The sequence below is a fragment of the Octopus sinensis genome, linkage group LG2 (assembly GCF_006345805.1).
Source record: "Octopus sinensis linkage group LG2, ASM634580v1, whole genome shotgun sequence".
In the NCBI taxonomy this organism is placed as follows: Eukaryota; Metazoa; Mollusca; class Cephalopoda; order Octopoda; family Octopodidae; genus Octopus; species Octopus sinensis.
Genome location: NC_042998.1, coordinates 203361311 through 203370940, shown reverse-complemented (window position 1 = coordinate 203370940; position 9630 = coordinate 203361311). Strand labels below are relative to the sequence as shown.

The 9630-nt window shown below is 44.3% G+C and overlaps 1 protein-coding gene across 1 annotated transcript in view; it reads left to right on the top strand.

Moving 5' to 3' along the window:
* Window positions 1-9630, top strand: part of LOC115232536 (biotin--protein ligase) — a 121964-nt gene that overhangs the window by 35706 nt on the left and 76628 nt on the right. Inside the window, exon 9 of the mRNA XM_029802475.2 lies at window positions 2039-2199. Within this exon, the coding sequence (XP_029658335.1) occupies window positions 2039-2199 (161 nt within the window). The remainder of the gene's footprint in view (window positions 1-2038; window positions 2200-9630) is intronic.

Genomic DNA, 9630 nt, shown 5'->3' with positions numbered 1-9630 from the left:
AAGTGATTGTCATCGTCATTGAAACTCTGACACTTCAATCTTCTGATCTTGATAAAAGTCGTTATATCAATATATATAAAGCTGAAGTTGTCTGTGTATGGCAGGTTTGGTAACCTTCAACAAACACTATCTCCTCAGAGACCCTGCGGCGCAAGTTGACCAAAATTGAGAGTATGATAGAAGGAAACTTGCTCTTCCTTCCGTAGAAGAAAAATTTCAAATTGGACCATGTTAACATCAAAAATTATTTACATCAAAAAGGTGCTTTTTTTTCTATGAAAATCCCTATTTTTTACGATTTTTTGACAGCTGTGTCGCCATTTTTCGGTGTATTTCAACCAGAAAAATGTTCACTTAAAGAGAATAACAAGCTACATAATGCAAAATTTTTACTTTTCAAAAATTCCAATTCTAAAGGGACGAAACAAACCCGAGCAACGCCGGGCAATACTGCTAGTTTGTTTTATAAAAACAAATAAATGCCGTTCCTTGCTGTACTAAGTTATTCTTTTCCTTTATTTGAATTTCTGAGAAGTGTTATCTTTACAATATAAACGCTAAGATTGGTGTGCAAGAGTTGCCTCCCTTGTTTAACAATCTGTCAAATTCCTGTTTTGGACTCGGAGGAGAAAAGTTGAATTGCTTGGTTGGCAGGGAAGTAGAAATAGCCATAGAGGCGTGGGAGTGGCTGTGTGGTAAGTAGCTTGCTTACCAACCACATGGTTCCGGGTTCAGTCCCACTGCGTGGCACCTTGGGCAAGTGTCTTCTACTATAGCCTCGGGCCGACCAATGTCTTGTGAGTGGATTTGGTAGACAGAAACTGAAAGAAGCCCGTCGTATATATATATATATATGTGTATGTGTGTGTAGTTTGTGTTTGTCCACCCAACATCGCTTGACAACCGATGCTGGTGTGTTTACATCCCTGTAAGTTAGTAGTTCGGCAAAAGAGACCGATAGAATAAGTACTGGGCTTACAAAGAATAAGTCCTGGGGTCGATTTGCTCGACTAAAGGTGGTGCTCCAGCATGGCCTCAGTCAAGTGACTGAAACAAGTAAAAGAGTAATCACTCGTTCTGGTGTTCTACCGATTCTGCTCACTCTCTATAGTCCACCCCTGCAATCTTGTTCTCTTTGCACATCTTTGCACATTTTTGCCAAACTGATCCCACTTCTGACAAACACATTTTTTCAGACGCCAACACCATCTGACTGTCTGTGTCGGTGACACCTAAAAGCACCAACCGATCGTGTCCGTTTGCCAGCCTGCTCTGGCCCCTGTGCCGGTGGAACATAAAAAACACCCACTACACTCACGGAGTGGTTGGCGTTAGGAAGGGCATCCAGCTGTAGAAACACTGCCAGATCAGACTGGAGCCTGGTGCAGCCTCCATGGCTTACCAGACCCCAGTCGAACCGTCCAACCCATGCTAGCATGGAAAACGGACGTTAAATGATAATGATGATGATGAGGGCAGTCTTGTACTTGCATTTCCTGAGTGTTGGGGTTTATCTTGAATCTCAAAGCTCTTCAGTGAGGTTTTGAGGGTCTCCTTGAAACGCTTTTCCTGTTCACCTTGCCCCTTGCCATTTCACTGTAAATACAATCCCATGGGAAGTCGTGTATCTGGCATTCAACCAAGGTGGACTTGTCCACCTGCCTTGCACTCTCTTCATACATTGTGTATGATACACATCTCTTACTCGGCCATTTTAAGTTATCATTATCGCCATGATAGATCGTTAGCCACTACACACATTTTTTTCTCTTCTTGTTTTTTCTGTGTCCCTTTCTGTGGAAGAGCGTAGGCTCGAAACGTAAAAGACTTTTTCTATTCCTGAGTGTTATACTAATATATCTGTTTGTTTTGTACACCACCTGTCTTCGTCTTTTGTTTTTTTTCGTAAACTCTCCCTATTTTAAGTTAACACTGTTTCAATTGAGTTTTACCAGATTTTCATAAAATGACATTATTAAAGTGTTTAATTGCCACGATTTAACATTACTTTTTGCTATATTTTACCCCTATTGTATAGGCCGTGGTGGTAACCAGTGGTTGAGTCCCGTTGGCTGCGCTATGTTCACTCTTCACGTTCAGCTTGATCGTAGTTCACTACTTGGCAGCAATCCTGTCTTCCTGCAGCATATTGTCACCGTTTCTGTGGTCCGCAGTGTGAGGACTCTGCCAGGATACGAGGTTTGTTTCCAACGAAACTTTGTTGATTTTCCTCTTTTTCTTTTTTGTATTCGTGTTTTATTTACTTGGCTTTCAGGTGTATAATAATAATAATAATAATAATAATAATAATAATAAAAGATGGGCTACAGCAAATATTCTGCTCAATACCACAGATTTGCTTGTCAGTTGTTTGACCGTAACCAGTTGAGCATGTCCCTTAGTGGCTGACGATATGTGCATCTCTGATCACGAGCAGAAGTAATGGGGGAGCCTCATAGCCATGTGTTGAGAGGGATTCTTGGAGGTTTAAATAATTCACCTCTGGAAACATGGGTGGTTCTTTCAACATCCTTAAACAACCCTTATTCAGGGACCTTTTGAGCGGGATGGGCTACTCAACCTGAAGATAATTCTAACTGGGCCCTACCTGCAAGGTCATGTGCTGTTTATCTTGATATGAGATCACCATGTCGCGCACATATGGTTGTGATGCATGTGCCTGGTGTACCTTTATCAGACGGGTAGTCATGATGGATATACTGGGCTTCGTATATTTTACCCCAGTGTCACTTTGATGGCATGAACTGCTCTCTCACTCAATAATAATAATAATGATATTATTGTACACAGTGCTCAGGTGCACCACAACTTGTCAAAAGTGCATATTAAGCATATGCAGTAATGTACAAATGTCTGGAAAGCGAACAGTGTATGAGTCAGATCCATGCTTGCGTGTGTATGGAGGGGAGAGAAAATCAGGTGTAGTGTTGGCGAATCTCAGGAAGCATGGAAGTTTTGAAAGATGCAGTGCTCCGACAACTAACAACTGATGCCGGCAGTTTGTTCCATGTTTCAGCAATTCTTAGCGTATATTCAGGTGTGTACAGGAATCCCTCGCCATATTGCGGTTCACCTATCGCAGTTTTTTACTTATGCTTATGTCAATTCCTCCATGGTGTTGTTTTGCATTTATAATAAAATAAATGGCCTTTGCCAGCGCCGCCTTCGATGGCTTCCGTGCCGGTGGCACGTTAAAAGCTCCAACCGATCGTGGCAGATGCCAGACCCTCCTGGCCCTTGTGCTGCTGGCACGTAAAAAGCACCCACTACACTCGCGGAGTGGTTGACGTTAGGAAGGGCATCCAGCTGTAGAAACTCTGCTAGATCAGACTGGAGCCTGGTACAGCCCCTGGCTTCCCAGACCCCGGTCGAACCGTCCAACCCGTGCTAGCGCGGAAAACGGACGTTAAACGATGATGATGATGATGATATACAAATTATACCAATAATAAAGGAGTGGCTGCGTGGTAAGTAGCTTGCTTACCAACCACATGATTCTGGGTTCAGTCCCACTGCATGGCACCTTGGGCAAGTGTCTTCTGCTATAGCCCAGGGTCAACCAAAGCCTTGTGAGTGGATTTGGTAGACGGAAACTGAAAGAAGCCCATCATATATATATACGTGTGTGTGTGTGTATTTGTGTATCTATCTTTGTCCCCCGAACATCGCTTGACAACCGATGCTGGTGTGTTTACGTCCCTGTAAGTTAGCGGTTCAGCAAAAGTGACCAATAGGATAAGTACTAGGCTTACAAAGAATAAGTCCTGGGGTCGATTTGCTCGACTAAAGGCAGTGCTCCAGCATGGCCACAATCAAGTGACAAATGAATAAAAAGTACTGTTTCTACATTATGAGTTTTCACCTATTGTGGGGGCTGGGGGCTGGAATGTAACATCCGCGATTGTTGAGGGATTACTGTATAGTGACATGACTGTGGAATCTAGTTGGGGCTGTGCGTTTTTAGGGATACAAAAGCATCCATGTTAGAGAATAACACACACCATGCGAAGCTGCAAAATGTTCCAGGACTCTGTATAATTATGCTGGAATGAGTTGGACAGTTTGAGTGAGGACTGGTGAGCCAGGAGGCCGCACCAGGCTCCAATCTGATCTGGCAGTGTTTCTACAGCTGGATGCCCTTCCTAATGCCAACCACTCTGAGCGTGTAGTGGGTGGTTTTATGTGCCACCGGCACGGGAGCCTGTCAGGCAGGTCTCTTTTTACACACATGCATGCTCACAGACTCACGCATGCATACACTCAGACACACACTCAGACACGCACGTACACTCAGACACACACGTACACTCAGACACGCACGTACACTCAGACACGCACGTACACTCAGACACGCACATACACTCAGACACACACATACACCCAGACACGCACACATACACTCAGACACACACACACATGCACTCAGACACACACTCATACACACACACTCGGACACGCACACACTCAGACACACTCACACATACAATAGCGCACACACTCTCCCCCCACACACTCCCCCCCCACGCGCAAGATGCATGAAGAGATGGAAGCTAGCGTTGTTAATTTGTGCTGATGCGAAAAACATGGAGGAGGAAAACACTTCAGTTGCTGCTGCAGTTGTAAGTGATGGAGGTGGGGAGAGAGTGGGAGTGGTGGCTGTGCGGATGACCGTGATGGTGGTGGTGGTGGAGATGCAGTTGTGGATGGTAATCGTTGCAAACTTAAAACACACACACACGCACACACACTCTCTCTCTCTCTCTCGTGTGCAAACATTCACCAATAATTCGTTTATATCCCGATTTTAATTTGCATTTTCTCACCATATTTGCTCATGTTAGACATAATTATCGGCTGTTTTTTTGAATTGCCAAACTGGTTCCTAGTAAATATTCACAACAGAATCACCTTAAAAAGACTTCCAAAGGCTTGCATGAGAAATTACATGTTAGAATTATTAATGGCAATCATAAAATTTTCCCTCCACTCTCCCCCCTCCCTCCTTGGAATACGAAATGGTGGTGGTGGTGGTGGTGGTGGTGGTGGGGAAATGGTATTTAAAGCATGAGCAGTTTCCATTTTAAAATAAATAGTACTACAGAATATATATTAAATACAGTGTCTATATAGCATTTCTACATACATGCACATGCATACACATTTGCTTATATATATACATATTTTATATACATTTGCTGCTTTCTTCCAAGGAATCTAGTGCTCTTAGCTTAGTTTTTCCTTGGGACTGGCCAGATTGGAGCAATCTCGAGTATAACCAGCTGAAATTGCAAATGATAATCTGGAACTTGACTGAGGAAAGAAAACTCCGAATGACCCGTCCCTGTTTCTTCTCATCCCTTTTTTGCATCACCTGTCTGGATGTTTTGCGTTCTTGTCCCATTTTTTGTATTCCTTTATATATATATATATACGTCCCGTGCCGGTGGCACATAAAAAGCACCATCCGAACGTGGCCAATGCCAGTGCCACCTTGACTGGTTTCTGTGCTAGTGGCACATAAAAAGCACCAACCGATCATGGCTGTTCCAGCTTCCCCTGGCACCTGTGCCAGTAACACATAAAAAGCACTCACTACACTCTTGGAGTGGTTGGCGTTAGGAAGGGCATCCAGCTATAGAAACACTGCCAGATCAGACTGGAGTCTGGTTCGCCAGACCTCAGTCAAATCGTCCAACCCATGCTAGCATGGAAAATGGACGTTAAACGATGATGATGATATATATATATATAATATAAGATAGATAGATACACACACACATGCTGAAACTCATGTATTTGTGTGCTTGAATGTGTATGTATACACACATATCATTGTCATTGTTTAACCTCTGTCTTCTGTGCTGGCATGGGTTGGACAATCCAACAGGATCTGCCTCAGCCAGGGATCTTCATTGAGCACCAGTGTCTGCTTTGGCTTGGCACATTTTGCATGGCACCTGCACTGCTGCGGTCACTGAGTGGTGACCCACGAGACAAGACCTTGTAAGAGAGGGTGGGAGTCTAGCATCAAGGAAGGTGGCTCGATGCCAGATGTTGAGAGGTTGAAGTATGATGGTGGGGCAGGAACGAATGCCTTGCTTTAGAGAAGATACATGGTTTGCCTAGCTAAAGGGGATGGTGGTAATGAGGTACTGGGGCTTAACCCTGAACATACAAGGAGGAGAAGAGAAGGAGTAGCTGAGGAAGGGAGAATGTGAAAGGGGTTTGACAGATGGATAGAGATGAAGACAGAGGGGACTGGGTGGAGGACTAAGTGGTCAATGGGGTGGGGGTGGAGTGAAGGACATGGGGGAGGGACAAGGAAGACGCAGTGCCTTGAGGAAATTTAGTTGAATAGATCGACCCCAGTACTTATTTTTTGTTTTTAAATCCTTGTACTTATTTTTTGGGCCACTTTTGTATTACCACTAAGTTATAGGGATGTAAACAAACCAACACCTGTTTTCAAACATTGGCATGACACACACACACACTCACTTACATATGATAGGCTTCTTCCAGTTTCTGTTTGCCAAAATCCTCTCACAAGGCTCTGGCTGGCTTGAAGCTACAGTAGAAGCCATTTGCCCAAGGTACCACACAGTAGGATTGAACCCAGAACCATATGGTTAGGAAGCAGAGCAAAATCATCATCAAGACTCAAATGTGATTTGTCATCCACCTTCTCTGCAGCAAGAAATTTGTTTTGATGTGGCCCCTTCTCTCATACTTCTGCTTCTATCTCTTAGCATATAGTCATGGGGCTCATAGTCTTGCAAACTCTGTGGTAGCCTCACTCATGTCACTGGCACAAAGTGCACACTGATGCATGATGCAGTCCTTGAATCCACCAGGTGCTGTTTAACTGTCCAGCCATTACCATTGGCGAACATGGACATTACGCAACAAATCATCATCATTTAATGTCCGTTTTCCATGCTAGCATGGGTTGGATGGTTCGACTGGGGTCTGGAGAGCCAGGAGGCTGCACCAGGCTCCAGTCTTATCTGGCAGTGTTTCTACAGCTGGATGCCTTTCCTAACGCCAACCACTCCGTGAGTGTAGTGGGTGCTTTTTATGTGCCACCGACACAGGTGCCAGACGAGGCTGACAACGGCCACGATCGGTTGGTGCTTTTTACGTGCCACCGGCAAGGAGGCCAGTCAGGGCGGCGCTGGCAACGGCCACGTTCGGATGTTCCTTTTACGTGCCACCGGCAAGGAGGCCAGTCAGGGCGGCGCTGGCAACGGCCACGTTCGGATGTTCCTTTTACGTGCCACCGGCAAGGAGGCCAGTTGGGGCGGCGCTGGCAACGGCCACGTTCGGATGTTCCTTTTACGTGCCACCGGCAAGGAGGCCAGTTGGGGCGGCGCTGGCAACGGCCACGTTCTGATGTTCCTTTTACGTGCCACCGGCACTGGTATCACAACTGCAATTTCCATTGATTTTTGAGCGATTTCAATTTTGATTTCACTTGCCTCAACAGGTCTTCGCAAGTTGAGTTTTGTGTCCCAAGAAGGAAAGATATGTATAAGTGCGCTGGCGACATCCCAGGTAGAGGCCACAGGTTATGGTCTCACTTGTCCTGCCGGGTCTTCTCACGCACAGCATACTTCCAAAGGTCTCGGTCACTAGTCATTGCCTCGGTGAGACCTAATGTTCAAAGGTCGTGCTTCACCACCTCATCCCAGGTCTTCTTGGATCTATCTCTTCCGCAGGTTCCCTCAACCGCTAGGGTGTGACACTTTTTCACACAACTATCTTCATCCATTCTCGCCACATGACCATACCAGCGCAATTGTCTCTCTTGCACTCCACAACTGATGCTTCTTAGGTTCAACTTTTCTCTCAAGGTACTTACACTCTGTTGAGTATGAACACTGACATTACAGATGCTAAATTACGATGATGATGATGATGGTTACCAAGGTGACGAGCTGGCAGAATCCTTAGCAAACCAGGCAAAATGCTTAGCAGTGTTTCATCCATCTTTATATTCTGAGTTCAAATTCTGTTGAGGTCAACATTGCCTTTCATCTTTTTGGGGTTGATGGATTAAGTACCAGTGAAACACTGGGGGTGGGGGTCAGTGTAATCAACCAGTCCCCCTCCCCACCTCACAGTTTCAGACCCTGCACCTATATTTCGAGGTCTATAAAACAAGTACCAATTGAGCCCTGGGGTTAATTTACTCAGCTTACCCTATCATCATCATCATCATCATCATTATTTGATGTCCATTGTCCATGCTGGCATGGGTTGGATGGTTTGGCCAGGGCTGGCAAGCAGGAAGGCTGTACCAGGCTCCGATCTGATTTGGCAAAGTTTCTACGGCTGGATGCCCTTCCTAAAGCCAACCACTCCAAGATTGTAACAAGTGCTTTTTATGTGCCACTGGCACAGGTGCCATTTGCACGACATCAGTATCTGCCACTTCTGTGATTTTGCTCGGCTTGATGGGATTTCTTCTCAAGCATGACCTAATGCCAAAGGTCTTGGTCATTGCCTCCATGAGGCCCCTGAACACTTTGCCCCCGTCAGGCCTCTCCCTGAAATAAAGGGATCTAAAAACTTTACAGGAAAATTTCAAATTATGTTCCAAAACACTAAACAAATTTTTTATCTTTTGCTTGTTCCAGTCATTAGACTATGGCCATGCTGGGGCACTGCCTTGAACAATTTTTTTAGTTGAATGAATCGACCCCAGTACTTACTTTTGGTAAAGCCTGGTGCATATTGTATTGGTCACTTTTGCTGAACCACTAAGTTACAGGGATGTAAACACACAAACACTGGTTGCTAAGTGATAGTGGTTGTGGGGGGGGGGGAGACAAACAAACACAAAGACACACACATAAATATAGTTGTAATAATAAAGTGAAACACCAAATAGGGATCTTTTGAAATCATTTAATACATATGTTTCAAGTTTGTGCAATAACAGGAAATGCATCCATTACGTAAACCTTCCTCAGTTTAAACATTACAAAATATTTTGAAATGTTTTAACTGAGGAAGGTTTATGCAATTTATTACACAAACCTGAAGCTTATGTATTAAATGACTTCAAAAGATCCTCATTTGGTGTTTGACTTCGTTATTACAACTAATACAACTCACTGCTAGTACAAACTAACCAGTCTTGGCTCCACTTATGCAGATACCCTAATGATGGTTTGGAGTAATTTGTCATATTTGACTGTCAAGTCAAAAATTCTCATACCCTGGACTGCTTCTAGCCATAACAGAAGACATGTATATGTGTGTGTATATGATTGGTGTCAAGTCAATAATTGAGTATCACTCTTCTTGACACCAGCAGTAACACAGGACACATATCGGACCCTGGTTAAAAGTGCAGCAACACATAAACCCACAGGTAATATGGAGCTGAACATTTACAATCTAAAATTACTAGAACAGGGGTTCCCAACCCTTTTATTTAAATGAGTTTTCCCATAGACCCCTTTTAATATGCTTATCCTTATGTATATATGTCATCATCATCATCCTTTAACATTTGCTTTCCATGCTAGCATGGGTTGGACGATTTTGACTGAGGTCTGGCGAATCAGATGGCTGCACCAGGCCCCAATCTTGATCTGGCAG